This window comes from Lissotriton vulgaris, unplaced genomic scaffold (assembly GCF_964263255.1).
Source record: "Lissotriton vulgaris unplaced genomic scaffold, aLisVul1.2 SCAFFOLD_1113, whole genome shotgun sequence".
NCBI lineage: Eukaryota > Metazoa > Chordata > Amphibia > Caudata > Salamandridae > Lissotriton > Lissotriton vulgaris.
Window position 1 is genome coordinate 98,605 of NW_028245062.1, and position 20,108 is coordinate 118,712.

Genomic DNA, 20,108 nt, shown 5'->3' on the forward strand with positions numbered 1-20,108 from the left:
GAGTAGGAGCCGTTTGAAATTTCAGTGCCAGTTTTTTCAAACCAAGGTTTTCAGATCTCAGAAACGTATTTGTGTTTCAATGCTGATTTTGGTTTGGTGCCCGAATAGGGTCGACTCGATCCCAAGCCAGAATGCTTTGATATTTGTTTTGGTGCCGGGCCTGAAGGTAGGGCATCTGAAACATGTTCTCGGTGCCGACCTTGGCCCAAAGGCAGAGGAGGGCCCATGGCCTCTTTCTTGGGCAGCGTTGGAGTTTGTAGCAGGGATGGCTCAGTACTCACGGTACGCTGACCCTGTAGAAAATCTTCATCCATGTCGGAGTCGGCTCCTGACAGGGAAATGGGCTTCTCTTCTTCCTCTGCTCCTTGCGCATCATCAACGTTTTGCTTGGAATCTTCTCGGAACAGATCCGGAACAGAGCCGCTGTGTTGTTGTTGCATTTCGGAGCGTCTTTTTGGATCGGAAAGATTTGCACGCATCGGAGTCTTGTTTGTTGTACTCCGGGGAGAGGCACTAGTTGCACACTTCGTGCAAGTCGGTGCACGGGTACTTAGCGTGGCACCGAGAACAGAATTTGAATGGAGTCAGTCCCATTGACTGCAAAATTTTTCGGCACAGTTAGGCCCAACGGCCTTCCACGAGGTTTCACGATTGAAAGAGTTTTTTGTGAAACTGATACGTTACGTGGAGAATGGAAAACGGGATCGAAAAACAATACCGTCAATAGTGAGTGGATTGTGCACCGAGGGAAACCTGAGGAATGGCTTTGAACCAGAGTGCAGCAATACACGTCCGAACCCGATGGTGGAAAAAAACAATCTAACAATGGAGTTGATGCCCATGCGCACTATCACCGAAAGTATGAGTCACCTACCTCGTGAGTGGAAAGACTTCTTCGAAGAAACACAACTTGCAAACATCTGGACCCAAGACTAAATGGCAGGAGTATGAAAAGCATGTGACCTACAGCTCACATGCCTCAAACACTATTTTATGCTCTTTGGAGGGCCCCAGCCTTGTAGCCCCATAATCTAGTGCCATAAATTCCAGTCGAAATGCATTTAGTCTTGTAAAGGCTCAGCACATTGTTTAATGGCGTGTGACGCAGTTTGCCAGCAATCTAAAGATGCCTTCCATGTTCATTTAGAGGGACTGGAGTCTTACTGACAAAAGGGGAGCCCAGCTAAGTGTTTGGTTAAACAGAATTCCCAGTTTCGCTAAAATATGATCACCCATTCTAAAAGTGTTCGATTTAGTACTCTGACGCCCACTTGACATAATGTGGAGGTCCAACAACTTCATGAATACCAAAATAAACCTAAAAGTATCTGGAGTCCATTAGGTGTGTGGCCGATCAATGTCACGTCATCCGCATACAGCAATATTGGAGCCGGTTTGTTCTCCATTAGCGGGACATCCTCCCCATTCTCCCTCAAAAAGGAATTCATCCCATTCTTGTTACAGGAAAAGAAAGAGGCCAAAACGCGTCCCTGCCTAACGCCCTGGGTGTGCTTAATATACAAGGAGCATTCGCCGGAGGGTCCCTGGCGTACCCCTGCTGTAAGGTCTTGATGGAGCCAGCGTATCAGAGTTAAATGTTCCGGTTCCACACCCACCTCTCCCATAAGGTCTCATAACTTGTCGCGATTCACAAGATCGAACACGCTGGATGCATCAATCAAGGCCAAGTGGACAGATTCACTTTTTGCCTTCCTGTATTTCCCCAGGATTAAATCAAGATTTAAATACTGTTCAATTGTCCCTAAACCAGGTTTAACACTGCCCAAGTCATATGTAGACACACCGGGTGTGAGTGCCTACAATCATCAACCTGCACGCAGGTGGGTGCAGTGGGGTGTTTGGTTGTAGTTAAGGGACTGTTCGCAGAAAGGTACACCGGGGTGTACAGATGTAGAGTCACATACCTACTCACAGACTGGTAAACTAAGGTGTGTAGATGTAATGTCACGCACCTACTCATTGGAAGGTACCCTAGGGTGTATGGAAGTAGAGTCATGTACCTGCTCGCGGGAAGGAACACTGGGGTAGATCGATGTAGTGTCATGTACCTGCTCGCAGGCAGGTACACTGGGGTAGATTGATGTAGTGCCATGTACCTGCTCGCAGGCAGGTACACTGGGGTAGATTGATGTAGTGTCATGTACCTGCTCGCAGGCAGGTAGACTGGGGTAGATCGATGTAGTGTCATGTACCTGCTCGCAGGCTGGTACATCAGGGTGTACTGAGGTAGTCATAGAGTTACGTACCAACTCACAGACTGGTGTACTAGTACGATATGTGAATGTAGTGTCACATACCTACTCACAGGCATGTACACTGGGGTGTATGGATGTAGAGTTGCATACCGACTGGTACACTAGAGTATGTGGATTTAGTGTCATGTACTTGCTCAGAGGTAGGTACACTGGGGTGTATGAATGTAGAGTCATAGAGTCCCGTACCTACTCACAGACTGGTATACTAGGGTATGTTGTTGTAGTGTCACATACCTGCTCATAGGCGAGTACACTGGGTGTGCAGTTGTAGAGTCATGCACTTGCTTGCAGGCAGGTACACAAGGGTGTACGGATGGTAAACAGACAAAATATCGACTACCAAATATCGAATGGACATGCTATCGAGTACAAACTATAGGCTGGACAGAATATCGAATGGATAGAATATAGACATCAAAAATATCGTTTTGAAGGTAAGTAATGTAATATCGAATTTTAAAATATAGATAGTCAAAATATCGAAGTACATAATATAGGTTAAGAAAAATATCGAACTTTTAATAATATCGAAATTTTTATTGTGTATTTTACGTGTTAAAAGTGTTCAATTATGTCATAATGTAATTTAATTAATGAATTTAATGTTATTTAAATTTTGCGTAATTTAATTCTGTAGCGGGTTGTGGGTTTATAGGGGAATAGGGTGGGAAGAAATTTAATTATAATTAATTAAATATGTAAATTTATTTATTGGTATTTGTTTATAATTAATTGTTAATTTTTATTTAGTAATTAATTACATTTTAATTGCCAATTAATTTTATTGAATTGATTAATTGATAATTATGTTAATTCAACTAATTTAATTACTGTAGCGGGTTGTGGGTTTATAGGGGAGTAGGGTGGGAAGTAATTTAATTATAATTAATTAAATATGTTAATTTATGTAGTGTAATTTAATTATAATTAAATATGTAAATGTATTTATTGGTATTTGTTTATAATTAATAGTTAATTAATTTTTATTTAGTAATTAATTATATTTCAATTGACAATTAATTTTATTTAATTGATAATTATGTTAATTTAAGTAATTACATTTCTGTAGCGGGTTGTGGGTTCATAGGGGAATAGGGTGGGAAGTAATGTAATTATAACTAATTGCATACATTAATTTTTGTGTGTATTTATTAGATTTGAATTGTTAAGTAACTGTTTAATTACTAATTAATTAATTGTTAATTTGTAATTAATTAGTGTTAATAGATAATTAATTGCAATGATTAAATTAAATTAGTATTTGTAATTAATTAATTATTATATTATATTAAACTGGTAATTACTTTTAATTAAACTTTTTATAGATATTAATATATATATCTTTTTAAATAATATATGAAGTATCTACTTTTTCTACTGTTGCACTCTCTGGAGTGGGAATAGTAATTTTTACCCCTACGCTATCCAACGCTTTCCCTACTGTTGCACTTTCTGGAGTGGGAATAGTAATTTTAACCCCTACGCTATCCAACGTTTTCCCTACTGTTGCACTCTCTGGAGTGGGAATAGTAAGTTTTACCCCTACGCTATCCAACGCTTTCCTAGCTGTTGCACTCTCTGGAGTGGGAATAGTAAGTTTTACCCCTATGCTATCCAACCCTTACCCTACTGTTGCACTCTCTGGAGTGGGAATAGTAATTTTTACCCCTACGCTATCCAACGCTTTCCCTACCATTGCACTCTCTGGAGTGGGAATAGTAATTTTTACCCCTACGCTATCCAACGCTTTCCCTACCGTTGCACTCTCTGGAGTGGGAATAGACATTTTTACCCCTACACTATCCAACGCTTTCCCTACTGTTGCACTCTCTGGAGTGGGAATAGTAATTTTTACCCCTACGCTATCCAACGCTTTCCCTACTGTTGCACTCTCTGGAGTGGGAATAGTAATTCTTACCCCTACGCTATCCAACGCTTTCCCTACTGTTGCACTCTCTGGAGTGGGAATAGTAATTTTTACCCCTACGCTATCCAACGCTTTCCCTACTGTTGCACTCTCTGGAGTGGGAATAGTAATTTTTACCCCTACGCTATCCAACGCTTTGCCTACTGTTGCACTCTCTGGAGTGGGAATAGTAATTTTTACCTCTACGCTATCCAACGCCTTATCTACTGTTGCACTCTCTGGAATGGGAATAGTAATTTAATACTTCCGCTATCCTACGGTAATAATATTGGATATATTTTAATTATATTATGTTACTATATATATATGTTTTAACAAATATGATTGTAAAACATTTTTTTTATAACTTCAATTAATTATTTAATTATTATAAGGTCATTCAAGTATTTGTAAGTATATTTTAGTAAATAAGTTTAAATATTAATTTAATTTAACATTGTTTTTAATAAAGTCGATATTTTTACAAACTATATTTTCGTAAACGATATTTTTTACTCGATATTATTGTACTTACCTGTTTGTAGATACAAAGTCGATATTCTGTCTGTCGATTTTTTGTCGTCGATATTTTTGGTACTCGATATTATGTCCCTCGATATTATTTCAGTGATCCGTACGGATATGGAGTCACATATCTACTCACAAACGGGTACACTGGGGTGTATGGATGTAGTGTCACATACCTATTCACAAGCAGAATACACTAAGGTATGGGGATATAGTGTGACATTCCTGCTCAAAGGTAGGTACACCAGGATGTGTGGATGTAGATTTACCTACCTACTCACAGGCAGGTATACTAGGGTATGCAGATGTAGTGCCACATACCTACCCATAGGTGGGTACAATGGGGTGTAAGAATGTAGAGCCACATACTTACTCACAAGATGGTACACTGTGGTGTGTAGATGTAGAATCACGTGCTTCTCACAGGCAGGTATGCTATGGTATGTGGGTATAGTGTCACATACCTACTCACAGGAAGGTACACTGGAGTATGTGGATGTAGTGTCACGTACCTGCTCACAGGCGGGTACACTGTGGTGTGGGGATGTAGTGTCATGTTCCTACTTACTGGCAGGTACACTGGGGTACGTAGATGTATTGTCACTTACCTGCTCACAGGCGGGTACACTGTGGTTTTCAGATGTAGTGTCACATACCTACTCACAGACGGGTACATCAGGGTGTATGGATATAGTGGCATGTATCTACTTACAGGTGGGTCTACTAGGATATGTGAATGTAGTGTCTCATACCTACTCACAGACAGGTACACTGGGGGTGTGGATGTAGAATCATGTGCCGACTGGTATGCTAGGGTATGTGGATGTAGTGTCATGTACCCGCTCACAAGCAGGTACACCAGGGTGTATGGACGTAGATTCCTGTACCTACTTACAGACTGGTATACTAAGGTATGTGGATGTAGTATGACATACCTACTCACAGGCGGGGACACTGGAGTGCACAGATGTAGAGTCATGTACCGACCAGTAAACTAGGATATGTGGATGTAGAGTTACATACCTACACACAGACTGGAACACTAGGGTATGTAGTTGGAGAGTCAGGTATATACTCACAGGCGGGTACACCGGAGTATATGGATGTAGAGTCACGTCTCTGCTCACAGGCCGGTAGACTGGGGCGTGTGGATGTAGATTCCCGTACCTCCTCACAGACAGGTACACTAGGGTATGTGGATGTAGTGTCAAAGAAACCTACTCACAGGCCGGTACACCGGGGTGTGCTTGTTGAGGGGGACAGAGGCAGCCTGGGAACCCTGACTCTCCGCCCTGAGCTAGATTTGTGACGCCACTTCCTGTTTACAATTCACATCAAACCAAGAGGTAGTGGCTTCGTGCAAAGACTTGTGTATTACCTTTAGAGGCGTCGGTGAAGCCCAGGACGCAGCAGAGGTAGAGCAGAGTCCAGAGGCCGAGGGAAGACCTGGAGGAGAGAAGAGAGAGCCAAGGTTAGCAGAGCTACTCACAGGTGGGGGAGAGCTACTCACAGGTGGGGGAGAGCTACTCACAGGCGCTGGGAGAGCTACTCACAGGTGGGGGCGAGCTACTCACAGGTGGGGGAGAGCTACTCACAGGTGGGGGAGAGCTACTCACAGGTGGGGGCGAGCTACTCACAGGTGGGGGAGAGCTCCTCAAAGGTGGGGAGAGCTCCTCACAGGCGCTGGGAGAGCTACTCACAGGTGGAGGAGAGCTACTCACAGGTGGGGGAGAGCTACTCACAGGTGGGGGAGAGCTACTCACAGGTGGGGGAGAGCTACTCACAGGTGGGGGAGAGCTACTCACAGGTGGGGGCGAGCTACTCACAGGTGGGGGAGAGCTCCTCACAGGCGCTGGGAGAGCTACTCACAGGTGGAGGAGAGCTACTCACAGGTGGTGGAGAGCTACTCACAGGCGCTGGGAGAGCTACTCACAGGTGGGGGAGAGCTACTCACAGGCGCTGGGAGAGCTACTCACAGGTGGCAGCTGCTCACAGGCGCTGGGAGAGCTACTCACAGGTGCTGAGAGAGCTACTCACAGGTGGGGGAGAGCTACTCACAGGTGGTGGGAGAGCTACTCACAGGTGGGGGAGAGCTACTTACAGGTGGTGGGAGAGCTACTCACAGGTGGGGGAGAGCTACTCACAGGTGGGGGAGAGCTACTCACAGGCACTGGGAGAGCTACTCACAGGTGGCAGCTACTCACAGGCGCTGGGAGAGCTACTCACAGGAGCTGGGAGAGCTACTCACAGGTGGTGGAAGAGCTACTCACAGGTGGGGGAGAGCTGCTCACAGGTGGTGGAGAGCTACTCACAGGTGGTGAGAGAGCTACTCACAGATGGCAGGAGAGGTACTCACAGGTGGCGGGAGAGCTACTCACAGGTGCTGGGAGAGCTACTCACAAGTAGCGGGAGAGCTACTAACAGGTGCTGGGAGACCTACTCACAGGTGGTGGAGAGCTACTCCCAGGTGGCGGGAGAGCTACTCACAGGTGGCGGGAGAGCTACTCACAGGTTGCGGGAGACCTACTCACAGGTGGCGGGAGAGCTACTCACAGGTGGCGGGAGAGCTACTCACAGGTGGTGGGAGATCTACTCACAGGTGGCAGCGACTCACAGGTAGCGGGAGAGCTACTCACAGGTGGCAGCGACTCACAGGTGGCAGGAGAGCTACTCACAGGTGGAGGGAGAGCTACTCACAGGTGGCAGCGACTCACAGGTGGCGGGAGAGCTACTCACAGGTGCTGGGAGAGCTACTCACAGGTGGCGGGAGAGCTACTCACAGGTGCTGGGAGAGCTACTCACAGGTGGCGGGAGACCTACTCACAGGTGGTGGGAGAGCTACTCACAGGTGGCGGGAGAGCTACTCACAGGTGGCAGCTACTCACAGGTGGCAGGTGGCAGCTACTCACGGGTGGCAGCTACTCACAGGTGGCAGCTACTCACAGGCGCTGGGAGAGCTACTCACAGGTGGGGGAGAGCTACCGTAGATCGCGAGCTCCTCATGTTAAGCTTCGTGGTGTTATTTCACCAGTTTGTAATATTCTTTCTATCATACATTTTGTAGCGCAACGGGGGCATTTTAAATGCACGCGCTGTGGATATTTTATATCATTTTGCTCGGCAGAGGTTGGCTTGAACAGATTTGTTTAGTTCTCTTTATTTAAGTGCAGATGGTTTTGGTTCTGCGCATTTCTGTTCATTAGCGATATAGGTGTATTGCACAAAGACAACCTTTCCATAACACACTTGTGGGTTCTTGTTTATGTTTCAATCTATATCATTCGTTTTTGATGTGCCATACCCTCTTTTCTGCTTAGTGTAATCCGCATTGGCATATTTAATTTCTTTTTATAGTCAGGTTTTTAAACATCATTTGCAGTGTAAAAACCTCTTTACCCCACTGTACATAATCGCTCCTTTAAAAGGTTATACATTATTTATGAAGAAAGGAAAAAATGTCGACTAAATTGGTCGTAAATAAAAGTAACTGGTCTACTTTGGTTGTAATTTTCTTTCTAGAGGCGCAAGGGGGCTCTCACCAGCCGGCCTCATCACTCCTCGCTGCTCCCTGGTTATTACAAGGCTCTCACCAGCCGGGTTCATCATTCCTCGCTGATCCCCGGTTATTACAAGGCTCTCACCAGCCGGGCTCATAACTCCTCGCTGATCCCCGGTTATTACAAGGCTCTCACCAGCTGGGCTCATCACTCCTTGCTGATCCCCGGTTACTACAAGGCTCTCACCAGCCAGCCTAATCACTCCTTGCTGATCCCCGGTTATTACAAGGCTCTCACCAGCCAGCCTCATCACTCCTCGCTGCTCCCCGTTTATTACAAGGCTCTCATCAGCCGGGCTCATCACTCCTTGCTGATCCCCGGTGATTACAAGGCTCTCACCAGCAGGGCTAATCAGGCTGGCTTTAGGACTAAGCATTCCACCGAATCGGCTCTCCTGTTCACTACTGAAACCATCCGCTCAGCTCTAGACCAAGGCAAGAAGGCCGTCCTGATACTATTAGACCTATCGGCGGCCTTCGACACGGTCTCACATGCCATCTTAATAGACCGGCAAATAACATCTGGCATTAAAGGCATTGCCTTAGAGTGGATAAAAAACTTTCTTAGTGACAGGAGACAAGTGGTGACTCTGGGGGAATTCCGTTCCAGTGAGAAGCCACTGTCAACGGGAGTACCTCAGGGCTCCAGTCTGAGTCCGACATTGTTCAATGTTTACACCGCACCCCTGATACAGCTGATATCGTCCTACGGCATAGATGTAATAGCATATGCCGACGATACCCAACTGATCCTGGTCATGGATAAAGACAACCAGGCCTGGGAGGAAAAGCTTAAGTGCTGCTTAACGGCCACCTTTGAGTGGATGCGGAAAAACCACTTAAAATGTAACACAGGAAAGACCGAGATCATGCCCATGGGCCCAAATAATGATTTCATCCCCAGACTGTGGTGGCCCGAGAAGGCGGAAATACCACCCCACACTACCTCCTCGGCTCGCAACCTTGGGGTACAGTTTGACGCCGATCTATCCTTCAAACACCAGGCGTCAAAAGTGGCAGGCGCTTGCTTCGGGGTAATAAAAATGCTCAGAAAGTTCTTCGACTTACTGCCCCTCGAAGCGAGGAAAACTGTTACGATTGCATGAGTCACCTCCCGCATTGACTATTGCAATAGCCTGTATGCTGGTAACAATAAGATGGTTACCCATAAACTCCAGATGGTGCAGCATGCGGCTGCAAGGCTGGTTCTGAAATGGCCAAGAAGATCCTCAGCAACCAAAGCCCTCAATGCATTACACTGGCTGCCTATAACTAAAAGGGTCCTCCACAAAGTTTTAACAATCACCTTTCGCGCTGTGCATAATTCAGGCCCCACTTACCTAAGAAAAAAATTTGTAAAATACTGTCCAAATCGCGCACTAAGATCCTCCAATGCCAATCTTTTGACCATTCCTAGTTTCAGACTCAAAACCCGCGGGGGTAAATCCCTAGCGGTACTGGGTGCCAAAGCATGGAATGCCCTACCCCCTCCACTAAGAGCACTGGACGAGGAGTCTGAGTTCCGCAAGCAATTGAAAACCTGGATTTACAATCTTCCAGACCCAATGGCCAGAGCGCTAGTGTGATTCCGGCTATGGTCTCCTTTTCATCTGGTTGTCCTCATATTGGCGCCGAGATGCTCCTTGGAGCGATTGCTAGCGCGTTATAAATGGACTTTACATTTACATTACATATAATCACTCCTCGCTCATCCCCGGTTATTACAAGGCTCTCACCAGCCAGCCTCATCACTCCTCACTGGTCCCCGGTTTTTACAAGGCTCTCACCAGCCGGCCTCATCACTCCTCGCTGCTCCCCGGTTATTACAAGGCACTCACCAGCCGGCCTCATTACTCCTCGCTGCTCCCCGGTTATTACAAGGCATTCACCAGCCGGCCTCATCACTCCTAGCTGCTCCCTGGTTATTACAAGGCTCTCACCAGCTGGCCTCATCACTCCTCGCTGATCCCCGGTTTTTACAAGGCTCTCACCAGCAGGGGCTCATCACTCCTCGCTGCTTCCCGGTGATTACAAGGCTCTCACCAGCCGGGCTCATCACTACTTGCTGATCCCCGGTGATTACAAGGCTCTCACCAGCAGGGCTAATCACTCCTCGCTCATCCCCGGTTATTACAAGGCTCTCACCAGCCAGCCTCATCACTCCTTACTGGTCCCCGGTTTTTACAAGGCACTCACCAGCCGGCCTCATTACTCCTCGCTGCTCCCCGGTTATTACAAGGCATTCACCAGCCGGCCTCATCACTCCTCGCTGCTCCCTGGTTATTACAAGGCTCTCACCAGCTGGCCTCATCACTCCTCGCTGATCCCCGGTTTTTACAAGGCTCTCACCAGCAGGGGCTCATCACTCCTCGCTGCTTCCCGGTGATTACAAGGCTCTCCCCAGCAGGGCTCATCACTCCTCCCTGATCCCCAGTTATTACAAGACCCGGGCGGAGTGTAAGATGAGTGGAGCCCCTACACCGGACAGCTGCGTGTGCCTCTAACCTGCAGTGAAAGAGGCGGACTTCTAGGCGCTGTGAAATGCTACCGGAGCCGTACATTTCTCTGAAAAGGTTTATTTTCTGTGTAATATAGCGCAGTGTTGAAATATCATATCTTGAATCATACATAGGGGCATATGGAGGAGACGGTACAGTAACGGAATCCACTCATTCCCAAGCTGCTATATTCGTTTTCTCAAAAGAAAACATTTAAGTTCAGATTTCATATAACAAGTTTGAGAACCACAAAAGGAAATGTATAAATGACAGGAACTGCGGAGCTTATTCACCTGACTCTTTGCAGGAAGAACAGATTACGACGATATTTGGAACTGAACATTCAAATCAACAAACCTCAAGAAAGTGCACAGAGAGGAGAAAACAACTGTTTCAGCACGACCTGATGTTTTTTAAGTCTTAATCAGGACCACCTAGGAAATTATACTCTTCGGGTTTTCTTTTAACACCCCTGGGCCACCAACACACTGATCCCGAGAGACCAGATGTTGGACGCGTACACTACAGCTGTATGAAGCCTATGGAGTCTCAACACCAATTATGGGTTCATATCATCATGATCTTAAAATATGCTCCTCGTTGAAGAGTGGGTCGAGCGCTCTGGCTGGTACCTCTTGCTGAAATTCAGATGCCACAGCTTTGAGGGTCTGCAATGAATTGGTAACCCGTGGAACAAGCCCCAGACAATGCTGCTTCAATGCACGTGTTTGAGAACTCGTTCTCTGTCACAGCTGGGATCTCTGCTTCCTTCCGATATTTCTGGTACTAGCGTTGCGCACTCCCCAGGACCTTGTACGGCAGGGTGGTTGATCCAGCCATCTGCCATGAAAGTGTTGCATTAGATGCCACGAATGTCCCCTCTGCATCTAACCTCTTGCTGTCCTTGTCTGGGGAGCAGCTAATACCAGGCCGGGATTAACAGATGTTTTTCTTATGGTAACCTCAATGACTGAGCTTACTCCAACATCTACTCTTTGAGCAAGGCTGTGATCAGATGAGTCCCTCTGCTACCTCCTTTCGCTTGCCTCTCACAGCCATGTTGCCTTCTGAGAAGGTGTCCTCAATCCTCTCATCAAAATCTTGCTCTGACTGCAACTAAGAGAACCCCAAAGAAACCCAGAGAAACCAAGAAAACCCAGAAACCAAGAGAAGCCAAGAAAAACTCAGAGAAGCCTAGGAACCAAGAGAAAACCAAAGAAACCAAGAGAAACCTAAGGAAACTGAGAGAAACCAAGAGAAACCCAGAATCCAAGAGAAACCAAGAGAAGCCAAGAGAAACTGAGAGAAGCCAAGAGAAGCCGAGAGAAATCCAGGAACTGATAGAAACCAAGAGAAAGCTAAAGAACCCCCCAAAAAATGAGAAAAACCAAGAGAAATCCAAAGAAACTGAGAGAAACCAAGAGAAACCCAGAGAAGCCAAGAGAAACCCAGAAAAACCAAGAGAACCCAGAAAACCCAGAAACCAAGAGAAGCCAAGAAAAACCCAGAGAAGCCCATGAACCAAGAGAAACCAAGAGAAAACCAAAGAAACTAAGAGAAACCAAGAGAAAGCCACAGAAACACAGAAACCAAGAGAAACCAGGAGAAGCCAAGAGAAACTGAGAGAAGCCAAGAGAAAAACCAGCAACAAATAGAAACCAAGAGAAAGCCAAAGAAACCCAAAGAAACTGAGAAAAACCAAAAGAAATCCAAAGAAACTGAGAGAAACCAAGAGAAACCCAGAGAAACCAAGAGAAACCCACAAAAACCGAGAGAACCCAGAAAACCCAGAAACCAAGAGAAGCCAAGAAAAACCCAGAGAAGCTCAGGAGAGAAGCCCAGGAACAAAGAGAAAACCAAAGAAACCAAGAAAAACCCAAATAAACTGAGAAAAACTGGGAGAAACCAAGAGAAAGCCAGAGAAACCAAGAGAAACCAGGAGAAGCCAAGAAAAACCGAGAGAAGCCAATAGAAACCCAGAGAAACCCAGGAACCGATAGAAACCAAGAGAAAGCTAAAGAAACCAAGACAACCCCAAATAAACTGTGAAAAACCAAGAGAACCCCAGAAAAACCTACAGAAACCAAGAGAAACCGAGAGAAACCCAGTGCACACATCCAAGCCCCAGAGCATCCTTAAGCTCAGATAAAAGAGAAAATGTGCCAGACCCAAAGAACGCTTGGTGCACACTAGACCATCTGCGAAGCCAGTGCATCAAGTAGGAACCCTATGGAATATGCCACCGGTTGAAGGACACCATCCATGCGGTAATTGCACCGCGTGCACACAAACTACAAGATCCACGAGTGTTGACATCGGAACTCATCATCCGTGGGAACAAAGGCGCTTTACTAATTGTAATAGCAGTAACCGTATCTACTTAATCACATGTCCTTGCCAGCTTAAATATGTCGGGATGACGACGAGAAGAATAAAAATACAGATCTCAGAACATAAGAGCACTATAAGGTGCAAAAAACAAGCAACTCGTCTTACGAATCACTTTCTTGAGGTAGGACACAAACCTACAGATTTTATTTGGACAGTATTAGAACAACCCTACATCCCTCCTGACAGACATCTCCAAACACCTATTTAAGCTAGAACAGAAATGGGTCTTTTGGCTTAATACAGACAAGGAAGGTCTCAATGAGGACATTCCTTGGATGTCATTATAGCTTGATACTGAATCAAACATTTGAGAACACTGGAAGTGGATGGGGTTTTCTAAGTAGTGGTGTAACTGTATACCGAAGGTGTCATTGTATCAGTACTGCCAGAGTTGCGTTGGATATTGATACAAATATGCTACATTCCCCTCAGCAATATATTCTGTTCTCCTTATAAATAGGGATGTAGGTAAGCGATTGAAATTTCTCTGTATTCGCTTAATGATTGTAGCTCTACTCGAATAGATTTTTGGCTATGATGTCTAATTTAAAATGTAAAGTCTCTGTATTCCAACGAGATTGTCCTAGATCACCCGTAGGTTTTACATAAAGATATCTATAATAGTCATAAGACACCATGGCTGCACACGTATGCCAATTTTGAAAAAATGTTTCCTAGTGATTAGCACCTTTAGGATGCTTTACGCGATCGCTAGTGAAATCGTGAGAGTAGACACAAGGCGCATTAACAGCGACATATAGACTGCATTTCCATGAATGTTTCTAATCCGGCTCATGCACTGAGCCGCGATATACTTTTAAACCTAATACTAGAATGAGGTTCACATACCCACCAGTAGATCGCAATTACACATAACAGCTCAAAGACTACATTTCCCGTCATTCTCGAGGACGCGTTCTGATGACAACGTACTCAGCCAATGAACGGGCTTCTAGTCAATAACAAATATGGCCACGGTACCTGCTGCGGTACCTCCCCAACAGCTCAGACGCTGGTTTGGAGTACAGACGGACAGATAAGCATTTCCCTACTCTGCCAGAATGGAACTAAATGAGGGTTTTGTAATCTCCGTTGCGCAATTTAGAATTCTATGTCAGGACAGGAGGCTCCGATTATGCTTTCTCATTTCTTTAATGAAATGCTCAGCAGCCAATAAAAACAACCAAAAAACTACATTTCCCATGAACACCAGGGAGTAACCATAGATGGTAGCGTATAAAAGGTCCCAACATTAGTCTGTCTTCCTCTTTCTTTGCTGCTCCGCAGCCAGTTAAGTGCATATTTTCTCTCCTAAGCATATTGTTACTCTGTTGACTTTGTTGCTTTTCTTACCTGTTGTGCTTTGCGCATTTGTGGTTCACGTGTTTGGGGCTTTTGTCTCCGTGTTACTTACGTGGTTTCTTCAGCTGTTACTCGGCTTTTTCTTCCGTTTGGAGCGTGTGGTCACCTCCGTTGTTCCGTGCGCTGTCTCGCGCTCGTGTCCTCTTGTGGAGTGGGAGCAGGGGTTTCCGTTTCCTTGGGGGAGCGCGAGCGCTCTCGAGACGGTGTTTTGGTGACAGGTGACAGTCGCGCGTGCGCACTGTCCTATTTCCGGTTTCAGAGTTTTCTCCTCAGAACTGGTTGAGTGACGACGTCTTTGGCGTACTGCCCACGACCTGTCTACAAACTTTAACCCCGTCAGACGCCGTGGTTTCTTGAAGACTGCGGTTGCAACATTGTGGCATAGGCTTTGCCTAGAGTGTGGTGTTGTGCAGGCTTTGGCTCCCTCCACGCTTGAATTGTTTTCTTGAAGTCCGGACCCGGTTCCTGCTTCTTTCAAAGCCTGCTTTGGGGTTTACGCACTCCCCCTTGACTGGTGTTTTGACACTCTGAGCTTTAGTCGTCTTGTGGGCATTTACTTTTTCTACCTGGTAGAATGGCTGAATATTATGACGCTGACGACGACTACTACTACGATGGCGAGGAGGAAGACTCCTTGGAGCAGAATTTGGTGGAGCAGTTGGACAAGGGGGTCCAACAGTCTGTTAACATGGCACTGGTGCGTGCGATTAACCCCCTGAAGCGTCACCTAAATCTATACGCCCAACAGCAGGGTTGGTTGCCTGCTGCCAAGAAATCGGCTAAGTCGCCGGTGAATCCTCATAAGGCGGACTTTCAGCGCCTTGCGAAGAGTTTGGCGGCCGCTCCTTCCGCTTCTTCAGCTCCTCAAGAGTCGGAGTCGGATAATGCCCACTCTTCCGCTTCTTCTGACCATGCTTCACCACCCCCTCGGAAGAGGGTCTGTAAAGAACACTTTGTAGACGCCCCTGAGCGTCCTTCAGTCCTTAATTTCGAGCCGGCGGACATTGTCCACCCGAACTCTTCATCGTGGACGCCTTCACCTGCTGTGGCGGCTTATATTGAATCCCACATTCGCCAGCCTTTTGAGGCCTCGGTTCGGGCACGGTTGCGCTCCGAGTGCCCGAGACCGGACTTGGCGGACCATCTGGCCGACACCCCAGAGGTTGACCCCATGATGGTCACGTACTTAAAAAAGTACGCGAAAGACCCTAAGAAAGGTTTGGACAGATCTTGGAAGTCCTGTCAGGACAAGATGCTCGACTTGTTGGCTCCCCTCACCAAACTCTTGGACCTTGGTTATAAGGCTGACGAGGCTTCGGCTCTGGTGAATCCCAAGGAATTGATTGAATGGGCCCAGCGGGCGATTTGCTATCTAGGCAATGCAAATTGCGCGATGTCGACTGAACGTCGCAGGTCCATACTCTTAAAGTTGGATCCGAAACTTTCGGAATTGGCAACGTCTGAATCTGGCCCTGAAGCTCAAGGACATTTGTTCGGCCAACCGTTCCTGAAGGAACTCACTCGTTTTGTGTCCACATTTAGCGGAATTGACAAGGCGCAGGCCTCTTTGAGACGGGCCATGCGCCCGGTTTTTGCTAAGGCCGGACGTGGAAGGGGACGCTCGTTCGGCCGAGGCTCTGCGAACCAGTCCCAGAGGGGAAATTCCTCTCAGCAGAGAGGTTCCTATGATTCCGGCTACTCCACCCGAGCCAACTTTTATCCTTCCAGAAAAGTGAAAGGCCAGTATGGGAAAGGCCGATCTGGCGGTCAACAAGGACAGTACCATGATGCCTCCTCTACAGGTGAGCCTAATAAATGCATGCGATGTGATGTTGGGGGGTCGCATTCAATTTTTCCTGCACAATTGGCGCATGATCTCAAGCGATGCTTGGGTTCTGCAAACTGTTCAAGGGTTCAGAATAGAGTTTTATCATCCGGTGCATCAAACTCGTCCTCCCCCTTGTTTGCATTTTCCTCTGAAAGACCAGGCGTGTCTCTCAGAGGAAATAGCCACCCTCCTCAAGAAGGGGGCGATTGTTCCCACGACTCGTCATCCCTTGGGGTTTGCCAGTTCTGTCTTTCTGGTCGAGAAGAAAGGAGGCGGCTCTCGCCTTGTTCTCAATCTGAAAGACTTCAACGGGGTGGTAGTCTACCGTCATTTCAAGATGGAGGGCATCCATCTTTTGAGGGATCTCTTACGAGAAGGGGACTGGATGGTCCGTCTGGATCTCAAGGATGCATACCTCTCGATCCCAATTTTTCAACCTCATCGCCGTTTTCTTCAGTTTCTGTGGCAAGGGGTTTGGTACGAGTATCAGGTTCTCCTCTTCGGTCTGTCATCGGCACCGTGGTGTTTCACGAAACTGTTGAGACCAGTAGTAGAACATCTTCGTCCTCGGGGTGTGCAGTTGATAATTTATCTAGACGATATTCTCCTGATGGCGGATTGTCCTCTTCAACTTCTGCGTCATCTGGAATGGTCTGTCGATCTGTTACAATCTCTGGGCTTTCTGATCAATGTTCAGAAGTCGGTTTTGGTTCCTTCCCAGTCTATAGACTTCCTGGGCTTCCAGATAGATTCGGTGGCTTGTCAACTTCTCTTACCCAAGCAAAAGATGCGTTACATCAAGAGAGAGTTGACATCTGTTATTTCCAGACCGACTGTGTCGTTGAGGTCGTTGGCGAGAGTAGTGGGTCTTCTAGCGTCCTCCATTCAAGCGATCTTTCCGGGCCCTCTCCATTACAGGGCAATGCAACGCCTGAAAATTCTGCATCTCCGGAAGGGTCTTGGATACTCAGACCAGATCCCTCTTACGGAGGAGGTCCGTTGGGAAATGCAGTGGTGGTTGGACCACATGGAGGCCTGGAATGGTCGAGCCCTCTTCGGGACATCCCCGGATCTAGTGATAGAGTCCGATGCCAGCCGGTGGGGTTGGGGAGCCCGCTGCGGGTTTGTCTCGACCGGGGGTCGTTGGTCACCTCAGGAATTGACTCTGCATATCAATTGTCTGGAACTCCTGGCGGGTTCCTTTGCGATCAAGTGTTTCTCTCCCCTGCAACCGAGTTGTTGTGTCCTTCTCCGGATGGACAATGTGTCGGCAGTCCGCTACGTGAACAAACTGGGCGGGACCAGGTCCAAAATCTTGGCGGAGATCGCCAAAGATTTTTGGCATTTTTGTCTGCAGAAGAAGATCACTGTTATTGCGGAGTATCTTCCAGGATGCCACAATCAAATAGCGGACTGGCACTCCAGACATCTCCGGGATTACAGCGATTGGAGGCTTCACCCTCGAGTCTTCCGGGCTCTCCAAAGGCGTTGGGGTCCTTGTCAACTGGATCTGTTTGCCTCTCGTCTAAATGCGCAACTCCCGCGCTTTTACAGTTGGAGACCGGACCCTCAGGCTCTGGCCACGGATGCTTTTCTCCAACACTGGCCCTCGACCCTTTGCTATGCCTTTCCACCGTTTCTGATGATTCCCAGGGTCTTGGCTTATTCCAAACGTTTCCAGACGGATCTGATTCTGATTGCCCCTCTCTGGAGGGCTCAAGCTTGGTTTCCGGTGCTTCTGGAAATGTGCTCCGCTCCGCCGTTTCTCCTTCCCCCGTTGTGGAATCTCTTGTTGGATCCTCTCGGAGATCCTCATCCCCTGATCACCTCGGGCTCCCTACAATTGCTCGCGTGGAAGATCTCGGGGATCGTTGGGCATTTCAAGCGACGCTTCCAAGTACCTTCGTGAGGCATGGGCCCCCAATACTCGCAAGCGATACAAGGGGTCTTGGAAGCGATGGTGCAATTGGTGTGATCAACGACAAGTTAATCCCGTTTCAGCAGATGTCAGTTTGATTGTTAACTTTTTGGCTTCTTTAGCCACCTCGGGGCTTGCTTACTCCACTATCAATGGCTTCCGCTCTGCTATTTCGGCAGGACATGCTCACATAGATGGGAAACCTGCAGGTGAACATCCTTTTGTTTCCAGGGTCCTTAAGGGAATTCGTTTTGCGAAACCTCCCGCTCCAAAGTATGTTACATTGTGGGACGTTTCGATTGTTCTCCGTTTTTTGGAAGCCTGGCCTTCGAACTCTTTGCTTTCCCGCAAACAGTTGTCTGTGAAATTAACTATGCTACTATGTTTGGTTTCCTGTAAGCGTGTCTCTGATGTCCACGCTTTGGACCTTGCTGGTCGTAGTTTTACTCCTGAAGGGGTTTCTTTTCGTCTTTCTAGGCGTACAAAATCTAATACGCCTTCTATTTTTTATCCTTCTTTTCCCTCTCATCCTAACCTTTGCGTTGTGCAATGCCTAAAGGATTACGAGGTGAGTACCGCTTCTTTGCGATCTGACATGCAGGGTCAATTGCTGATTGCTTTGCAAAAGCCTTTTCGCCCTGTCACTCCAGCTACTTTGGCGCGCTGGGTGCGGGGACTTATGTCTGAAGCAGGTATTGATGTTTCTGTGTTTGGCGCACATTCTGCACGTGGGGCTATGACGTCCAAAGCCTTCTCCATGGGTGTTACTTTGTTTGACATAATGAAAGCTGCAGATTGGTCATCTGATTCTGTATTTAAAACGTTTTATTACAAACCGATTGATTGTGTTGCTTCTGTAGTGATGGATCAGCTTTAAAAAAGCATAATCGGAGCCTCCTGTCCTGACATAGAATTCAAAATTTGCAAACATTCGTGACAAGAATTTTCAATTCTATTAAGGACAAGGAGGCGAGGATTATCCCACCCAGGTTTTTCCATATTTGTATGCTCATGTATTATGACTGTATACATGCATTTTTGCAAATATTTCTCTCCCTGTTCCCTCCCTGGATGACTCTTGACAGTCTTATTGGGTTTGGATATTATGGCTCTGTCTCTTGTTTCAGGCTCAGACCAGAAGTGATGTCGTTCCTGCCTTGCCGGGTTCTGGTTCTCCTCCTGTCGTCTGGACTCATGGTTCTTCGGCTGCCTACTTCCGGATTCTGTGGATGACGGCGGCTTGTTTGGAATTGTTGTTCCTGTTGTATTTGGAATTTTACTTTAATTTGGACATATTTCCACAAAGAAAGAGGAAGACAGACTAATGTTGGGACCTTTTATACGCTACCATCTATGGTTACTCCCTGGTGTTCATGGGAAATGTAGTTTTTTGGTTGTTTTTATTGGCTGCTGAGCATTTCATTAAAGAAATGAGAAAGCATAATCCTCGCCTCCTTGTCCTTAATAGAATTGAAAATTCTTGTCACGAATGTTTGCAAATTTTGAAATGTGTTCTACATTTTTTCAAATACCACATCTGCCGACAATCACGGAGGACTAAACTTAAGTATGGCCTAGTGTTGTCCTTCCAGTCCCCCCTATTCAAACTATACAGGTATAGGATGACTCTAGTTTCTGTGAACACAAGAGAACCTAATTCTTGGCGCTTGCGATTTCTATCCTGCGCACGCCCGCTGAATTTAGGGTTAACAGCGTGTGACCGCATATCAGGCGTAGTACTAATGGCATTTTATACCATCGAATGAGGGTTACACTACGCCACTATATCGATTGCAGGTTGTAGCGTGTAAATGGCACTCCTATGTGTGTCCTTACAAACAGGCT

The 20,108-nt window shown here is 46.7% G+C and overlaps 1 protein-coding gene across 1 annotated transcript in view; it reads right to left on the reverse strand.

Annotated features, from left to right (window-relative positions):
- The window catches only part of LOC147666548 (uncharacterized), a 178,815-nt gene that overhangs the window by 93,942 nt on the left and 64,765 nt on the right, over window positions 1-20,108 (reverse strand). Inside the window, exon 2 of the mRNA XM_086948996.1 lies at window positions 6,089-6,156. Within this exon, the coding sequence (XP_086805122.1) occupies window positions 6,089-6,156 (68 nt within the window). The remainder of the gene's footprint in view (window positions 1-6,088; window positions 6,157-20,108) is intronic.